Source organism: Protopterus annectens, chromosome 6.part0, assembly GCF_019279795.1.
Source record: "Protopterus annectens isolate FY-2018-M chromosome 6.part0, PAN1.0, whole genome shotgun sequence".
Lineage (NCBI taxonomy): Eukaryota > Metazoa > Chordata > Ceratodontiformes > Protopteridae > Protopterus > Protopterus annectens.
In genome coordinates, this window is record NC_056737.1 from 921583014 (window position 1) to 921604033 (window position 21020).

General features: G+C 35.4%; 1 protein-coding gene across 2 annotated transcripts in view; it reads right to left on the reverse strand.

The window, feature by feature from the left end:
* The window catches only part of CHGA (chromogranin A), a 396109-nt gene that overhangs the window by 345035 nt on the left and 30054 nt on the right, over window positions 1-21020 (reverse strand). For both annotated transcript variants that reach the window (XM_044074572.1, XM_044074571.1), the window contains exon 3: window positions 6740-6833. In XM_044074572.1, coding sequence (XP_043930507.1) covers window positions 6740-6833 — 94 coding nt within the window. The remainder of the gene's footprint in view (window positions 1-6739; window positions 6834-21020) is intronic.

A 21020-nucleotide genomic window follows, 5' to 3' on the forward strand; every position in this document is an offset into this window, starting at 1 on the left:
TTACAGTTAAAAACAACTGAGAAAACATTACTTTATAGCATGCAAAGAAAATCATACATTATAAAAATGGTACTATTGAGAAAAAAAATGTTTACTTACAGTTAGCTTTCTCCCTTGTCTTTCCCTCCCCTAAGCATTTTTATGAGCATTAATGACATGAAGTAGGACATATACTTTACAGTCCCCAAAAGTCCAACAAAGTCAAAAAAGTCAAATATTTTCAGATTTTATTGTTTTGTCATATTTCACAAATATAATTATTGTTTTGTAATCCCACATTTGTCAGTTTCAAATTTGCTGGTTTTGTTCCTATTTATTTCCATCTCACAAATCTTATATTTGCTTCATTTCCAACTTAACAGGCTATTCCTCTAGTCAACTCTCATGCTCTCTTCCTTCCCTCCAGAATTTTCTGTAGAAACCTTGGAAAAGGTTTCACTGGTACAATCTCTCTATGGTCTTTATTACCAGAAGAACAAGAAGTAGAATCTCCTTCTATTTCACAGCTCACGTTTTGTTGAACAAACTTTTGTATTTACTCCTTAGCATGTACTTCATCAAAAAATGATTTTGTCCCTCCAGGGAAGAATATTGTGAAGATAGCTGGGTACAGCAGTTTGAATCTCATGCCTGTTTCTTAACATTCCCTGAATATTGGAATAAATGTATTCCTCTTCTGCCTGGTGTACAGTGAGTAATCATTCTCCATAAACACTGTGCTGTCTCCCACTTTTAGTATTTTGTCCTTCTGCTGCAGTTTTGTCAGCATCAACTCCTGCTGGAAGGATTGTATCTTTACTAATAAAGGTTTAGGTTGCTTTCTCATAGCCAGGTTTGGAGCATACACAAGATGTGTTAACAACTCCGGCTATGAAATACCATCCGGTTGCTTATTTGCGCTTTCATAAAATTAATACAGTCTTTTCCTTCCAGCTTCTCTGGTACAGCTGAAAATCTTAAGTTTCCTTACGTGCTCTGTCCTCTAATTCTGTTTTTTAACTTCTATTCTTGAGCAGTCTTATATTCAGCCAGCCTTTTCTTCATTTCTACCTCTGATTTTTGAAGTTTTATTATCTCATCTGAATATCTATTTAAAGCGTCTTACATTTTTTTCCAGTCTTTTGTTGTTTGTGTTGATATACTCCATCACTGTTTCATTTATTTTAATCTGGCCTGTGTTGCAGTTGTCTTATACTTTCCTCTAGGTTACTGGAAGTCATGTCTGGAGCATGCACTGCTTTTTGGTGAACAGCTGCAGTACTTTTCCGATTCAGTGTTTTTTCCTTACCTTTTGTAGCTGATTTTCCTTCAGGTCCTCTGTATTTCTTTTTTCCTTGCATCCAGGCAGTGCACTTACTAGCCATTTACTGAAATGTACCCAGAAACACAAAGGTCCACTGGCCTTCTCGCCTGAATTTCTGTTTTCACACTGGTAGAGCTAGAATTATGCTATTATTCAATGTGCAGCTATCCTGGAAGTCCCTATTACAGTTTCATACTTGGTTCTGCTTTTTGTATCCCCATCATTTTTAGCTTTGTCCAAAATATTTCATGAAACAAAAACAGAGACCCAACCTGGTAAGGCTGAAGAAAGAAAACAAAAACACAAAAAGAGAGGCAAATAGAGATAACCTGTTCTCTGTCTCCTTTACTGCACTGTACAAATATACTGTGTAAGTATGTGGATGTCTTATGTGTGTGCTCCGTCCTCTTGATCATATCACACCAACCATGGGTAAATCCTGCAATACCCACACACAGTCATTGATAATTAATAAATTAAAATTTCTGCAGGAGAAGAAAGTATAAGAGTAAACTGCTGTGGGAAGAGAAGCTAAATGAGTCTGAAAACATTGTTCAAACAGACTGTATATTACATGACAGAATGGAACTTGAATGGCTTTGTTGAGTTTGTCATGGCACAGAAAGAGGTCCTCGAGAACAACTATCATTACAGAGACCATAAATATTTATATGAGTTTAATTTCAAATAGATGAGAAGCGTGTAGTTTGTAAGCACGGCAAGTAAAGCTTTTTTTTTCATTAAATAAAGGTTTGTTTCTATCATCGTGGTGTTAACCTGCTTTTTCTGCTGTACTAGATATAAAGTAAGATAGAGGTTGTCTGCAGTGTGAAATATGTATCTTTAGAATGTGGTTATTTTATTTTTATTTATTTTTATTTTACATTTGTTAACCGGGAAAATCCAACAAGACCAAGTCCATTTTCAATGGATGCCCGGGGAGAAAAGCTCTACAAATTAAGAGATAGTAAGTAGTTGCTACAAAGAGAAATACATAGAGTAATGCATAATTTTTTTTACAATCACAGACATTCAAAAGGAAGTTGGAAGTTTACAGTTAAGTAGCATTGCAGAATTGAGATATAATTAGATAGTTACAAAATCAGCTGGAACTAATATGACTATAAATGCTATACTTGCACAGCAGTTCATACAGTTTGAACAGTTTGCACTTGCTGCTAATGTGAGTAGTGCAACAAGTGGAAACAAGAAGAATGTGGAAGGCAACTGTCATGTAATACAGGGGCAGATCCAGGCTTCCCTGACATGTGGTTTGAGTAGTTTTCTGAATTGCATGTTAGTAGTTCTAGAGGTTATATTAGTAGGGAGGTTGTTCCATTTTTTGGTTATGATGTGGGAGTATAGGGATTTACCAGCAGTACTGTTAGCAGTTGCAATACTGAGGAGAGGTTTATTAGATGAGCACAGGGGGTGACTGGTAGAGTAAGAGGTTAGTAGCTGCTTTAGGGCTGGAGTTTTTTCTGGGTAGTTAATGTTGCACAAGTGAGTTGTTGGTAATTTAGTAAGTGAGGAAATTCTAGCCATTGAATTTCTTGTAGTACTTGACAGTGATGGGCTCTAATGGGTGAGTTGTTGGCAAATTTGGCTATTTTTTATAACATATCTCTAACTTGTCCAAATCTGTTTTTTTAATATGGGTTAGGATTGGTGGTGAATATGTGTGTGTTGATAAGAGGTGAGTTTGAGCTAAGGTAATTCTTGCTTTATCTGTGAGGAAGTTTTTGTGTCTATAGAGGGTTCCATTTTTTTTATGAACTTTCTGGATGGTTTGTGCTATGTGAATGTCAAAGAATATGTTATTGTCTATTTCTATCCCTAGGAGTTTTGTATGGGAGGATGGAGAAATGATTGTGCCATTTCTGGATGAGATATCGAAAGTTGAGGGGGGTAGATTTTGTTTTTTTGGGGATAAACATCGGTAATTTGGTTTCATTGTATTTAAGAATGAGTTGGATGTCAGTGATCCAACTTTCAATAGCAGAGAATGACTCTTGGGCTAGCTCTTGTAGGGTGGTAATAGATGGGGCTGCACAGATGAGTGTAGAATCATCTGCATACTGAATTATAGTGGCTTGTCTGGAGAAGCTGTGTAGATTGTTTGTAAAAATAGAGAAAAGTAAGAAGCCCAGTATTGAGCCTTGTGGTACTCCTATAGAGTTAGGAAGAGAAGGGGATAGTTCATATTGCCATTGTACAGCTTGTTGTCCATCTGATAAGTAGCTTTTAAACCAGGAGATAGTGTGGGATGCAAAGGATAGACAGTTAAGAGTATCTAGTAGTTTGGGGTGAGAGACCATGTCAAATGCTTTTGAGAGGTCTAAAAAGATAGCAGATACAAACTTATTGTTATTTATGTGATGACTGACCTGATTGGTTAAGGAGAGAAAGGTGGTAGTTGTGCTATGGTGAGGGTGGAAACCATGTTGAGTGGGGGAGAGAAGATTGTGTGAGTTCAGGAATTGCATTACTTGCAAGTGAATGCATTTCTCTAGGAGCTTTGATAGGGGAGAAAGAATAGCTATGGGCCGGTAGTTGGAAATATCATAAGATTTACCACCTTTATGAAGAGGTATAATGTAGGATATTTTCCATAGTTGTGGTACATAAGCTTCCTGAATGGACCTGTTTATTAGAATGGAGTCTGGATATGATAGGGAGTCTGCTGCTATTTTTAGGAAGTTAGCAGGTATGCCATCTGCTGCTAGTGTAGTTGGTTTTAGGATGAGGAGGAGTTTTTTAATTTTAGATGTGGGAACAGGTGAGAGAAAGAAGGATGGTCTTTTGGCAGCGTTATTTGGAGAACTATCTATGGTTGTGTTTGGTGGATTATCAGTGTTAGATAGTTGGGTGGACAAATAAGATCCATTAAGTATAGCTATCTGTTTTTCCAGATTGTCTTGGAGCACTGTACAGATTAAATTAACTTTCTCATGGTCACAGAATACGATTACTGTTGTCAGATTCAGGCCTGTAAAATGTACAATGTTTATCAATTTTGTTACAAGTCCATCCATCTGGTGGAGTTGAAAGGTTTCCATCTGTGATATTTGTAGCACTACTTCAATTAACTTCCTAGGTGTTGATGGGACAGTTAGCAGACAGTGAAGAGGAGATCAGGACTTCTGCACCATCTAATGCCCTTTGATGAAAGTTTGGAGATGGGCAACCAGTGGGGGGCAAGGAACAACCTGCAGCTGGAGACAGTACGGCAAGCACAAATGGAGAGCCACATGTTCATATTGCATATGACATTGTTTTTTTTTTCCAAAATGAGTACCTTGGGAATGGGGGTGTGAACATGGGTAGGACATAAGACAAAATGTTCTGTATTCCTGCAGTATGACACTGGCTGGCACTACTTAACATCCAATTGTTGTTCCTCCACATGTTTCAGAGATTAGTTACAGAAAAGACAGGTATAATAATATGCATTTGTAGAAAGGTTTCCCGCCTGCCAGAAACCAACAAAAAGACATGAAGGCAAATAACTAAAGTATTCTGGGAGCTGTAGTGGCACATTATATTGTATAGTTATGCTTATGAATTTAGGCTGAATGGGACTGCATGCATTGCTTCAAACCATGTAAGTGTAATCATAGTTTTCTATGCATATCTAAAGCAAGGGGATGATAAATAGAGGTGTCTCATGGTCATACCTCTCAACCTCTTAGAGCAAAACATCTGGACAAGCCCAAAATAATGGGAGGGGGGACAAAGGCCCAAAAATAGGGATTGATTTTAAATATTGCTGTTATAAATTTAGAAAGTTGCTAGAATAATAAGTTTAGTGTTAGCATACATTTTCTTAAGGATATGAGGTCTGAAACTCAAATATGTGTCATTATTTAGTGAGTTTAATCCTCACTGATTTGACAGAAAAGCCAAAGTTTTATGAGGAAGAGACAAAAAATATGAGGCAAAAATCTTTGCATACTGCAAAGATCTGGACAGAAACGCATGCTTATGATACTGCTGATGGATACTGTGCTTTGGGGGAACTGAATACTAAAGTGTATGTACTGTGCATATGGAATGACATGTAGTCACATGAAATAAGTATCCTGGCAACATTTCAGACGTGTATTTCATGCACTACAACTATTAAGTGAGTCAATCTTTTGGATGGCCTGTGGAAATCTGAATGCAAGGATGTGCATAATGTATAAATACTGACTGTAGGGCAATATTTTTACTTTAATATATATCACTGCTCAGGATTATGTATAACAGTAAGACACAACAGAATGACCCATTGCAGATACATTTATACAAATACATATATTCTGGGACTAAGTTGTTTAATTGTTCTACCAAAATTATTTAATATGTGACTTTTGCTGAAAGCATAATTCTTCTGTCTTTCAGAACATAGGCTGCTATTTCTAATTCCATTGTAAAACTCTATTCATGAAATTAAAATCTGTATTTTTGGATTAAGGAAGTGATATGGTACTGTGGCATGGATGAACACATGCAGCTGTCCAGATCAGAAAGATGAATGATCTGGGCCTGGATTCATGAATGCCTACACTAAGTGTACATGATCTGTATTCAAGAACATCCTTACAACATTTTTGTACTGTCTATTGTCTATTCACTCAGAAAGATCATACTAGTATATGTAGTCTACACTTTGTGATAACCTTTATGAATCCTCCTCGATATTTAGAGCTGGAAGAAAATCAGTAGGAAAACTAAAATTAGGAGTAAGAAGCTATGAGTTATACTTGTATTGCCTATTCACTCAGAAAAGATTACACTTAATGTACACTGAATGTAAGCATTCATGAATCCATTTATAGGTTCTTAGGTTCATAGGTGTTTACTAGGCTAACGACCACAGGGGTCTTTTTAAGCCTAGCCATGTATCCCAAATCTCTCACAAGTTGTGATACCCTTGATAAGTGTAAGCATTGGCCTGGGAGATGAACCATTTACATGTTACCTGTGTCCATTAGAGACACAGGTGCCAAACCAGGGATGAATTTCCAGTTTCCCATCCAATTGTCCAAACTGCACTTAAACTGGGTTAGGGAGAACTCTGGTTCACATTGATGGGGAGCCTGTTCCATAGACAGGGTAGTCTGTGGGATGCATATCTCTCCAGCAGGTCCTATTTATATCACAGGCAATGTTTAAGTCTCTGAACATTTAGTAGAAAGATATAAGAAAGCAAACTTATTTTAGATAATTATATATATTTTTTGTCATCGCTCAGCAGATGCATACTATTTTCTGTACTGTCATTTAATATTTTATGTTTTCTTCTTAGAAACTAAGGTGCACTGGAGCCATACTATTTTAACTGAGAAATTAATACTTTTGAAGTACAACACAAACTTTTATTCCACTCAGTAAAAATAAAACTATAGTCATGATTTTTTGATAGAAATTTAAAAATCCATTGGACATTACCTCGTCTAAGAAAGTCCAAGCACTCCTGACTGACTGGTAAAGGGCTTGGTTTTGACAGTGTATCTGATATGACCTCTACAATACATTTCATCACCTAGAAGGTAAATAAGATTTGTTAATGCATCTTCAAAGAAACAATTATAACACAGTAGTAAATGAGAAACCATTTTTAAAGTCTAGTGAAGGAACATAGCTACTGCTTCACATATAAATCAAATTGTGACATTTTCTGACAAGTTTATATGCATCATTTGAGGGCACATTTCAGCAATGTTATTTTCAGAGAATTGCAAATGAAATGTATTAGGTTAGCTTTAAATCAGTCAAAGCTTCTGACTTAAATTACTCCAAGAATCATTCAACTGACAAAACTTTAAATAAGTGTAGATCATTGAGTATATTGTACCTAGTCAGCCGCTGCAGTTAGACAGCATGTACATATAAGTTAATGAGCATGTGCAAGATCAGTGTCATTTTGTACAGTCAATCAGAGTTAATGCAGGCATGAATGGAAATGCACATGCGAGTGTGTTTGAAATAATAAGTGAGTCAGTTAGCTTATGTAATTTGAAGCACATGTTCCAGTTACAATTCCTGATGTGTTTATGTACAATAAATATTTTGAACCCATTACAATGTTTTAGCTTCTCTTTGAATACACAAGACAAGCAACATTAAGTACTTTTTGCAGGGTGTTTGCATACTCATCAGTCAGGCAAGATGTGAAAACCAAAACAATATAAAATAAAGTAATTACTACTGGTGCACACACAGAAATCACAATGGCAGTGATTATCTATGGAAAACGTTAATACTAGATTTCAGCAACAGGGGGTTTAGTCAGCAAACTGTGTCTTTATCTAATAGAACACTGAATAAACATACAATAACCTCCACTAGGACATTTCAAATTGTTACATGAAAAAATAGCCATATATTTTTATTATTTTAAAATGTGTATTTAATTGTCTTCTGTATTGATTTATGAACATATATAACTTCACATGTGAAAAGTTTCCAGAGAAAACACTATACATATTAAAATGTGAGGAAAGAAGAATATTAGTGTTTTACTTTCATACAGCTAGCAGTAAGATGCTAGTGCTTTTAAATTTGACATTGCATGCAATGATTTGTAGATCTGAAAGTACTGACAAATGCCTCTGAATTTTTTAGTTGGAATCAATAACATTTACCATGTTTTTCCTGCTCTTTAATAATTTAACTTTGGTAATAAAGGGATGAGGTGCATATTACCGATAAACCTAATGTATACTCCATGTTTTTGTATTTGTTGGAATGTGTCTATAAGTGTATTTATTTACACCTGTGTGTGTGTGTGTGTGTGTGTGTGTGTGTGTGTGTGTGTGTGTGTGTGTGTGTGTGTGTGTCTGTCTGTCTAAAAACTTATATAAAACTTTGATACAGTAACAGAAACTGAAGCATAGGACAATTCTTATTAAAGAACAGATTTGCTGAATTTATAACTGTAGGGTTGGGAGGGTGGCCTAATGGTTAAGGTGTTTGCCTTACAAACACAAGGTACAGTGTTTGAATCTCACAAGGGATAATTGGCTAGACTTAAAATGGCTCGCAAGAGCAGTTAGCTTAGTACTAACCTATGAACCTCACTTACTTCTTAACACAGGGCTCAGAGTCAATGGAAAATGTATTTGTATCAGTGTATATAAGGTACAATTATACTCATGTTTTTCTGTGCAAACAAATATCCCTCATTTCAGGATAGAAATTCAAATGTGCATAAAACATTCAAAGATTACTTTTTGCCATGTACTACTATTCATAAATATTTTTTCAAACGTCACTTGATTCATGGAGTTATATTTTTCATAAAAGAAGGCAGTTAAATGGCATAAAGTGCTTATTTTGAGTTATATAACATGTTTTATGAATTATCTAACATCGTATGAAGCAAACAGTACTTTCCAGATATAGTGTTATGAGCCATCATTGGCACACATGAGGGTTGATAGCTTTAAGGCTAATAAGCTAGCTTCAATGATTAGCATATCTTACAGTACATCCTTTTTTCCAGAAAATTACTTTAGTGTGGAGGTTAGACCACATCTCCTGTGTCTGTGTTTTGTTTATTAAGCCTCTTGACATGATATGGAGTCAGACACAGGAGAAATACCTTCTAGAAATGACAAATTATATTTGCAGAAGTAAAGAAATATATTGACTACCAAGATTCCCTGAACTTAGAAGTACAGAGATAAACTTCTCAGTGGAAATATAGATCATCTGCATACTCCATAAAAGCAGTAGAGCTATGCACAAAACAAAAACTAACTTTAATTAAATCGTTGGAAAGGGTGGGCTAAGTTCCATCAGAAACAACCATCAAGAGGACAAAAATAAGTGTAGAAGAAAAAAAATATTTCAATGCATTGGCTGCCCTGGGTGGCAAACCATCATTATGAAAGAAACAAAATCAATGTGGGCATGAAAAAGGTTGTTACTTAAAAAAACATTGGTTTGACATGCCAAAAAATTTTTATAAGAAAAACCAAACAAAAACTCAAAGGCAACCAAAAATAAACAACTTTTTAAATACATTACTGGAATGCCAGTCAAATTAATTATAACCAAAAAACATTAAGAAAAGTCCAATCACCTGATGCCCCCACTTGTAAAATGTTTTCTTTCCAAAAACGCTATATTAAAAACAAGACCTGCTGCTGCTCAGCATGATAAAGGTAAAAAAAAAAAAAAAAAAACAAAAAAAGAAAACACCAAGAATACAACTTGATTAACCATTACTGTATGGACCAAAAAACATACAAAGACAAAAATGTTCACATTCTTGAAAAAAAGATTCTAGAGAGATGACTGACACAGTCTCCAACAAGTGTAATGAATTTTAACAAAATAATGAACTTCAATTACTTTACCCAATACGCCATTATCTAGTCAAGTATTCTCTGCATGGCAACAACAGAAAGGCTTTCAATGTTGGCAATTCACCTCTCTCCCAAAAGAGAAAGAAATCTGGACAAAGCAGAACACAGACAAAAGGCACAACAACAAATACAATTTTTTAAATCATGCTCTAATAAACTTAGAAAGATAATAGAATAGGTCTTGCATTAGTATGAATATTCTAAAGTATAAAATATAAAACTCAAATCAAATGTCATTTCATTTTCAGTCTCAGCCTTTTGTGATTTGTTTTTTAAAAACACAATTTTATGAAAAAATGAAAAAAAAATGTGATGCAAAATATAAAAAAATAATAGATACACAGCTCTACCTGTCAAAGAAGGACAAGGACACTTTAATAGTACTGCTGGCCAGCTGACAAAATAAAAGAAAAGAATCTACATACATTTCATCTATAACTTTGATTATTACAGTTATTTTTCTTAATTGACCTCCTCCATGTTTTCTTCCAAAATTGCTATTTTGCAGAAGGGATTATTAGGGGGCAGATTTGATTTTGAAAAAAAAGGGACAGTTTGAGAGTTTAGGCTACTAATTAATTATAAGCAATTTTATTCTTATGTGCCTCTCCTCTCAACCTAATAATAAATCTGAACAAAGGCCAAATATATTGGGGGTAATATAATAACAGTACTAAAAATTCTTGTATAAATTGAGAGTTGAGTTGATAGCTCTTACTTTAACAACATGCATTTTATGAAGGTTATGAAGTCTGAAACTTATTATTTAGTGACTTAATTAAAACAATTTTATGAACACAACAAACCAAAAATAAGAAGCAAAAATCTATTCATTCTTTGAAAAAATGGACAGTTGGGGGTATAGTTCAGCCTGGGCCTGTCTGAGTTGCATAAACACTGCATACTGCTTTTCTTTGATTGGACTATTGGATTGTTTTTTTTTTTTTTTATTTTACAGCATTTACAAGTTTTATTTTGTTAAACAAAGCAAGCAACAGTGAAAATGAATACTTAAAATTAAAAACTTCCTCCAAAACTGAAACTCATTCATTGAGCAGCATTGAAACCCACATTCAAAGAAAAAAATACATTTTGCCAGTGGCAGATAAAGATTAATTTTGGGCTAGTTGAAAACAGTCTTCCACAGTCCACAGTTATCAGACTATAGTAAATATACACAATTTACACATTATTACAGTCCACCATTATTAGTAACAGTCCACCATTATTATTAAATCTTGTACAATTCTACAGTCCACCATTGTCAGTAAATGCACACACAATACAGTGCACCTTTATCAATAAATATGCACAATTCTACAGTCCATATATCAGTGAATTCAGTTTATTGTGCTTCAAGGAAACTTAGCAGAAGTTTGGATGCTTTTGGTACTGAAATTTGATTGCTTTGTCATTTCAAATGGTTTAGCAGAAATGTCTGATGAGATACAATGTGATGAATTCCTGTATATTGTGGTTAAATAAGCTATACAGGTATTTAACTAAGTTTTTGATAAGGTAAGAAGAGGCAAAGTAGTAATACTTAGTAAAAAGTTCAGTAATTATACACAGCTCAGAATGAACTTGCCTCTCATTAAATATTTGTTCCTTACAAGAATGAGAAGTCCTACAGAGTTATGTACCACTGGGCTGAAGAATTCAGGCAAACAACGGAAATGTTGTACGTTTCATGGTTCTTTAATAATAAATAAAATAATTTATGGTATTAGGAATGATGCAGGAAGGAGTATGCTATAAAAAGAAACATGAGATTTTTATCAAAAGTTATGCATGTGTGCAGAACAAGAAAATTACTAGTGCATAGATAAAATGATGTATATAAAATAAAATTAGTCGAATTTGGCAAACATGAGAACAAAAGCAGAATATGTTGTAAAAGTAACATCTATGAAAAAAATAATCGGACTTGAATCCAAAACAGATGCCAGACTAATCACACACTTCTAATATAAACTTGTAGTAGGCACAGTAGAATATTTTTATCCAGCTCTTAGCCAAAATTGCAGAAACTGTGCTAGGAAAAGGACATTTCTCTAAAATGTTTAAATGGAAAAGCAAGGGTGTTCAAAATAATTTGTATATTGTTAAAAACAATATGAAAATGAGCTGCTGAGAGTACTGTAGAAGTAAAAAGACTTCACAATGTGAAATCTAAAAATGCATCTGAAGCAATAAAGCAGGAATGTAACTGACTGTTAAAAATAATTAGAAAGAAGGTGGGGATGCAGAATGTGGAATTTAAATTAAGCACAACTGCAGAGCAATTTATTTTGCCAGAAAATACTTTTAACAGCTCTGGCTGTGTCTGTGGAGAGAGAGCAAGTGGTACATTGTTAATTATTTTGGCTACTGGGCAGCACCATTTCAGTCAGAAAATGCTGGTGTGTGACCACAAGAAAAATGCAAACTTGATTTTCATATAGTTACATTTCAAGAAGGTAATTGCCCTAAAGCTTAGGGTTGATGGCTTTAGGGAAGCTAGGAATAGTAAAATGAGTGTACAGTATGGCACCAAAGACAGGATATGTAAAGAATTAATCATACTGTCACAGAGGCATTGCAAATACTGTACAGATCTGCAACAATGTTATAATGCATGACTATGTTCATGCATTCATTGTTGCAGGAAGCTTGTCAGGAAAATATAACACATAAATAAAATATGATGAAGTGCCATTTCTTCTCCCAGACTGATATAACTGCAGAATTGAGTAAGGCAACACAGTTTAAAATAAAATAAGAACAAATGTAAAATAAGATTGACAAGCCTGAAATATGTGGTTCATATGCTAATGGCAGAGGGTCTGAAACCTGATTCAGAAAAATTAGTGTAATTGTGCAAATGCTAAGGCTAAGGATTACTATTCCAAGTTCCCTTAAAAAGTCTTTCTGACATAAACAGCAAGCGAAAGTGATTAATGCATTAAAGTCTGTACTGTCAAGTCAAATTACTCAAATCAAAGTACTGTCAAATTTCTGATGTTGTCATTTATGACAATGGTCTACAATACAGAAGTCAGACATTCAAAGAATTTGTGTGAGAATATGGGAATTCAGACAGTTATATTATATCTAGTCCACAATATAAGTCAAATGCAAAAGTAGGAAGAACTCTCCAGCAGTGAATAATCCCATGCGAAAGAACCTGCAAAAACCATGAAGACTGCCATCTTACAATTTTAGAACAAATTAATACTAAATAGTAGAGACTTAGTCTTTCATTGGCTCAATTGTTAATAGGCAGAAGGATGAAAAGTAGATTACTGAATTCAGGTATATTACTGATGACTAAAAAAACAACAGAGTGAAGAGAAAATGATTATGACAGAGACTGCAAAAGACTGCCAACAGATAGGAGACCAAGTAAGGATACAAAAGCTATATGAAAATCTACAGCCTGAAGCCAAAATAGATGATAAAGCAGTAGAAATAAGATCCCTGGTAGGTCATGGGTGAGATGGTTACCAATATAAAAGAAATTACAGTTGTTTATACAAAATAAGTGCATAGAATTTAAAGTTTCAGGAAGAAGAACAACCAGAATTGTCACAATCAATCTATCTGCAAGAAAACAGAGAGGCTCAGTGTTTTCAAAGAGTCATAGGTTTGTTAATAGGCTTGAAAGCCAGTGGAACATTGAGGAGTCTAGCCCAAATTCCCAGCTGCCCCCAAACACTGTCTTGTTAAGTGACTTGTTCATGGTCACACAGTAGGCAAATGAAGGCTGAAGGAATCAAACCCTGTACCACAGGAACTACAGCTCACAGCCTTAACTCTGTGCCATCTGTTGGACTACTCATCTAATTTACAAAGGCAACTCTATTGATGCAAATAAGTTTTAGTTCCCCCTTAATCAAATCACATTAGTGAATATAATGTACCTTTTGGCATGTAGTAGTCTAAACATATAACCCAACTTAAGAGACCTCAGAGACTCACAACCGAAGAGAACAATTCCCTCAAAAAAAATTAGTTATCATACAGACTGGCAACTTCTGTCTGTACTTAGTCTCCAATGGACTTGTCCATGAAGGTCGGTGTCTAACCTTTAGACCCACAAAAGAGTTATTTATTTATTTATTTTATTTTATTTTACATTTGTTAACCAGGTAGTGTCAAGCTGGGCAAGCAGCCCGTTTTCAGCAGAGATCCGGGAAGAAAAGCTCCATAACAATAGTACAGAAAAGATTACAAAAAGTTTACAAAGATTTACAAAGAATATACAAAATGTTTAACAGTTGTGTACAATCACAATTTACAAAGCAAGAATGTAAACAGAACATATTACATTTCCTAAGCCTTTATATAGACAGTAATATGAAACGCATTAGATACATAACTAAAGTAAGCCATTGTGGTATTTTCATTTTGCAAGTAAGACAAGGAGAAGATAGCAGAAAAGAAACATTTGATTGATGGCATGAGAAACTAGCCAGGAGTATTACAGGAGCATAGCCATCACTGAGTAAGGTATTCCTTTAGGAGTTGTTTGAAGCTATGACTATTTGCATTTTTTAGGATATTCTGGGGTATTAGGTTCCATTGTTTGGTTACTTTATAGGAGAAGAGAGAGTCACCAAAGTAATTATGGGACTTAGTTACCTTGAGTATAAGTTTATCAGATGATCTAAGGGTCTAGATGTTGGTATTTAGTTGCACTAGGCTGGACAGTGCAGGGCAGTTTTCAGGTTTGCTGATAATGGAGTGGGCAGTGGTGAGCTGATTTGAGTGATAACAGATTGGGAAATTCAAGCCAATGTAGATTTTGAAGAGCAAGGCAATGATGTTGGTTATATTATTTTATTTATTTTACATTTGTTTACTGGGAAAGTCCAAATGGGACAAGAATCATTTTCAGCAGAAGCTGGGGAGAAAAGCTCCACATACAAAGATTACATAAAAACTTATACAAGAAATTATACAAAACTTACACAAAAAATTATGCAAAAAAAAAAATAAATTAAAAAAAAAATATATATATATATATATATATATATATATATATATATATGTGTGTGTGTATATACACATACGCACACACAAGACATACAGTACATCAGAAGGGGTCTATATTAAATCATTGAGTGCTTAGAAAAGCGAACAATGATTTATCGACCCCATGTAAGTGAAAGCTTATAAACTGAAATGCTTAGAACAGCGATTTTTTTTCCAAGGGAAAAAAAATCGTTGTTCCAAAAAAAAAAAAAAACACTTAGAACATAACATAAAATGGGGGGCTTCTCCCCCCACACCCCCTGATGTGGGGAGCTGTGCCTCCCACACCCCCTACTTAAATTTACAGTGACAAAAACGGCAACGTAACAGACGCGGCCAAGAGATTTCTTTCCCAGGGAAAGAATTTGCTTATATGCCGTTACATTCTATGGTAGTATAGCTGACATTTGTATTATACAATCATCTGATATAATTCCTTGTTGTAGTGTAGACATTGTAGTTTCACAAAGTAAGCTGGGGAAGGGTTTGTAGAGGGGAAATTGGATAGAAAAAGATGAGATTAAAGATTATCTAGACATGAGTGAGAGCATAGATTATGAGGTGGTGAGGGAAGAAGAAAATGTATGACAGAAGCTACTAAAACTAGCTAGCCTGGAGTAGGCCTGGAACACAGCCAGGTGTCATTAAGATACTTTTTAAGAATATTTTTCAATGGGTTGGTATTTGTGTTGGTTCTGATGCTGTAAGGTAGTGAATTCCACCTTGTTGCTACAAGATGAGAAAATAGCGAGTCCCCTGCCATATTAGTGGATCTGGACACGTAGTAGAGATTTATTTGTTGAGCGAAGACTTCCATTTGTGGTATGGAGCTAGAGAATATTTAGAAGGGCAGGGTTTTTTCAGGTTGATATACTAGTTTGTGTGCTAAGGTTAATTGGTTATAGGATAGAAGTTGTGGGAGTTCTAACTAGGAGAGTTTTTTAAGGAGTGACAGTGGTGGCTATGATGTGGGCAGTCAGTTGCAAATTTTGCTATTTTATTATAGCAAGTATTAAGTAGATGTAAATCAGACATGAGCTGGTTAGTGAAAATTTGAGAATAGTAGAGGAGACTAGATAGGAGGTGGGATCTGGCTATGGCTAGTCTGGCATTTTGAGCGAGGTAAGGTTTGGCCTTATATAGTGCACCAAGTTTGATGTGAACTTTTTTAATTGTGAGTGATATGTGTTTATTGAATGTTAGGTTGTTGTCTATTGTGACACCAAGTAGGTTTGTTTGATCCAACCCACTTTGACCACTTAGTCGTTCACAGAACTAATGCTTCCTCAACTATCTGGTTAAAGGAACTAAACCTTCATCAGAAAATAAATAACACATGCTGACATGATAGATTCATAACCCAGTAACCCAATATATCTCTCATTTCTGGGTCAAACTTCCACTACATGTCAAGCAGAGTAGCGTCCTTTCCACCTTTGAGTTAAATCTAAATAACGGTATGGGCAGCCTGAAATTCTACCCTAGTCTACCAAGGCTTGCCTTCCTTGAAGATTGAGGGAACTTTTGACAAGCAATTTTGGCTAGACTTCCAATGGTCTAAGACTAATTACTTACCTATGAATCGATGAACCTAATTGAAAATTGTGACAGTGAAGACTCACAAAGAGAGTCTTCTGAAGTCAGGTTTCTAAATGCAGCTCCAGTGTGGAAGAACAGTTCCAAAAGAAAGACAAGATGTCTAGTATAAACAGTCCTGTGAAATTTTATAGATATAGCAGATCAGTGAAGACGTCAGACAGACATATACACTGTTCCAGAGTTGAACAACATTCTAAAGATTGAAAAGCTTCACTCATTGAAATGTATTTCTAAAAAGTTTGATTTTGTTGTAAATAGCTCATTACATGATTTATTTAAAAGAAAATGTGCAATTTGAAATAATGCATGTGTGTGTGTGTGTGTGTGTGTGTGTGTGTGTGTGTGTGTGTGTGTGTGTGTGTGTGTGTGTGTGTGAGTGAGTGATCTCTATATATATTTATATGAGTAATATGAGTATACTTTGAAATATCAAAGTAGCAGAAGATTGAATGTAATATATATATATATATATATATATATATATATATATATATATATAAAATTTTTTTTTTTTTTGCAGGGGGTGTACTCTAACTCTAAGATTATATAACAGCTGGACAGGGCAAATTCCCACTCCTTGCTGGTCCATAACTTCCCACATATTAATGCCAGTAGAAACAATCAAATGACTATTTGATCACTTCTGCTGGCATTACAGATGGTCTAAATTACGAATGTTCAAATATATGAAGTCCTGTCATATATATGTATCTGACATTCCCACTCTGGGCCAGAAATCAAGGAGCCTGCATTCTCACCACTGACACTAGAGGGGGACATTCACTTGGAACAAAAATGGACACACCCAGTATTTCCAGATGCAGCTCTCTGCATTAAGCACAATTTCCCTTAAGAGCACACTCAGTCCGGGTTCTGGATTTCTCTATCTGTCTCTCTCTAGGCCCCCAGTAAGACTCCCCACCAGCAAAGCTACAGAGTTGAGAAATCAGACGAGTGTCCAAGCCAAGTTCTCCACCACTCTCTCTGTGAAACCAGTGCTTTGTGCCTCTGTTCCAAGCAGCTGCCACACACACTCTTTGAGATTTGATATTTACACAAACAGACACACACACACACACACACACACACACACACACACACACACACTTGGGAAAGGCTGGCACAGATTTACTAGCTATATAGTTACACCACCAACAGACACTCCAAAGCCAGCTACTCTAATGCTGTTGCAAGGATACTCAATTATACTGAGTGAAATTAATATAAATGTAAATGGTAATGTTGATCAAACAGCAAGGCTTTCAGGAATGTCACCGAATAAATATAAGTACTCTCAAAGATTAAAATATTCACTAAAGGCCCAGGCACAATGAAAAGTTTAAATATATTTAATAATAAATAATAAAATAACATGAAAATACTAACTATCTATTTACAATAAACATCAGAGTTGAATCAGTCACAGGAAATATTAAAATAACACAGACAAATAGAGTTACACAGATACAAAACAAAAACATTATTTAACCAATCCCGCTATATTTTCCCGACTGATCTAAAGAATTATTATTCCCTAGTCACTTACTAGAGCAAGGCAAGATGAAGTAGGTGAGAGATCTTTCTCTGTCAGGTTCCAAAAACAGACTACTCTGAGATTTAAGTCTCATCTAGTGTTAAAACATAATTTCTGTGATGGATTACAGAATGACATCACACAGATCTGGTCATCTAACCACTGGTTCCCATGCTACCCCCATTCCTAGCAACTGACCCAGAATCTCACACATATGTGTTACCATACATAGAGCTTTGCTAAGATCTATTGCAGCTTCTGGAAGTCATAAAACCATAAAACACTTCCACTCTTATAATAGGAGCTAATAAACCATTATTTGGCACAGACATTTAGTCTCTGGCTGCAGTCAGAACTGTACAATACAATCCTTACAGCCTAAACCAGGGAATTTATTTCAGGATATTTTTCTAAAAGTTAGCTGGGGCTGAGCTTAACCTCTTCTCTTCTAGTATCCTCTGTTAAAACATATACATTTAATCAGTTACAATAAAGTCAGGACCCACTGTTGGCAATTTTTTTAATACAAGCAACTTTACAAATACATTTTCCAACACAAGCATCTGTACAAATCAGTTTGATGTAATATTTCTTTAACAAATTCCAGCTAGTTGTGCTGGCAGGTGTTACACATCCACTGCCCTTCAACTGGCATAGTTAGCAGTATGTCATGTCATCACAACATATATATATATATATATATATATATATATATATATATATATATATATATATATATATATATATATACATATAAATGGGTTCACTTCATAATCTCGAAATACTGAAATCGAATTTCAGTATCTCGAGACCATGAAGTTGAAAATCCAAAGAACCAAAACCACAAAACCGCAAAACCCAAACTCCTGAAACCACAAAACCAAAACCCAAACTCCTGAAACCACAAAACCGTGAAACCCAAACTCCCGAAACCACAAAACCGCGAAAAGACACAGCACACACTATACAACACATACAAACACAAACACACACACCTCCTGACACTGTACAAAAAGCAATACAACACACATGCACATAACTAAACAAACACACACACCTACCCTTACTATATGCAGGGAGGAAAGCCTCCCATGCACCCCCCCACACCCCTCCCACTAAGATATACTAACTCCGAGGTCACACTGCACTCCAAAACACAGACAACCCAGCACCACACATTCCACCCCCCCCACACAAACACACATGACAGACATACAAACACCATCACTCCCAACACTAACACACATACACTCTGACCTACCTACTCTAACCCACACATAAAACATCCCAACACACTCACAGACACACAATCCCTCCCCAAAACCCTAAAATAAACAACACTCACCTAATGCGCTATCTGTACTGTGGGTTCAACATTGTTGGATTCGACATTTCCAGATTCGTGATTTCCATCCATTCGACTTTATAGGCTCGAGATTATGAAATTCAATATTTCAGGATTTCGAGCTTATAAAGTGTTTATATATATATATATATATATATATATATATATATATATATGCAGAGAGAGAGAGAGCTATATTAACAGTATATACATAGGTGTACACATAAATATCTAAACACTCAATAGAAAAAAAAAAAAAAAAAAAAAAAAAGGGAAACAGTGACCTGCCCATGTTTGGAGACAACCGTGGACCATCTAACTAAAAATTATATTTTCTGCAGGGTGGCAATCCCCTTTAGCATCCATCATGTGGGGCCATGCTAATTACATATTTCTGGAAGGCACCCAGATGTAATTCCCATAATTCCCATTCATTAGGATGTGTCCTGAGCCTGCTCAACTTGTCTGTTGCAGCATTTTGCACTGGTAGAATATATGGTAGCTTGAAGAGTCAAACTGAACTGAGTTGTTACTTCCTGGTCCATCATGACAAGTCTAAAACAGGGTAAGATCTGGTCCCTCCCTTGTATGTGTGTGTGTATATATATATATATATATATATATATATATATATATATATATATATATATATATGTATATCACATTATGATTGCTGGGGGTTGGGTGGGGGGCATGTGAGGGGACCTGTAGAAGCAACTAGTCATTCTGACTTTTGGACTATTCTTGTTTCTAGGAGACGTTTCCTTTCTTTTTAGTGTTTGCTCGCAATTGCTTTTTAAAATCTTGTTTATTAGCACATTGCTGCTTCTATTACCTTTAGAAAAAGAGTGCTGAGATAGAAAGAAAGTTTTTATTAAACTTAGAAAAGGATGGTTAGAAAACTTGGTCCTTCTTCAATCATTTTTGTCTTTCATCAAGTCTCTTAAGTACTCCAGCAGCAGAAAGGCCAAACAGAACATCCATGTCAAGAGGAGAATTTAGAATGTCAGGTTTAACATCTTCTGGTAGGTTTTGAAAATGTAACTGAGTCAGTCTTCCCATAACTGACCCCAGAGCAGCAGCTCTGAAGACAGCATTAGCAGAATCATAAGAGCACTTCAGTGTCTGGTTATATAAGGAGTGGATAGTAAGGCATCCAGAGAGTTCTTCACCTCAGAAGAGGGGTGATTAACAATTATCTGTTTCATCTTCTCAAAGGAAACTAGTAAAAATGTTAACACACAAGACTGGCAGTTCAAAATCCTGAAAGTTAAATTTACAGAAGAATAAACTTTTTCCCAAATCTATAAGGAGATTTCTATTTCTTATCAGAGGGAATAAGGTTAACATTAGCAATCTGTTTAGCAGCAGAAGTTGTAAATACAAAAATAACTGCATGGTTTGCTTTAGGATTAAAAAACAGGTATTTATAAGTCTGAAGTACTTTATATAACCCATCAGACTTTTTTAGGAGCAGGAGGTTGTCTATCAGGCATACTGCAAGCTGTTAAGAAATCATCCTCTAGTGTTGCAAAAACCATAGTCATTTGTGATTCTCTCCAGGCTCTTCAATACACTTACATGGTATGTTTGTTCAAGAATTTTACTTATCTGTCTGACTTTGTAATTCACATGACCTCAAAGTGTCCCTGCCAGTTGGGCAGAAACTTGTTTTTAACAGAGGGAATTAAGTCCAACACTTGGCATTGTCCTGTTTGATTCTCAGCTAGAGCGTCTTCTGTGTGGAGACATGCATGAATGGGCGTACCTTCGTTGAACGTTGTGCATCAGGGCTGGCAACTCAGCACATAAAAATCTATTGCCAATCATTAGCGGACCGGAGTTCCACTGTGGCGACCCCTA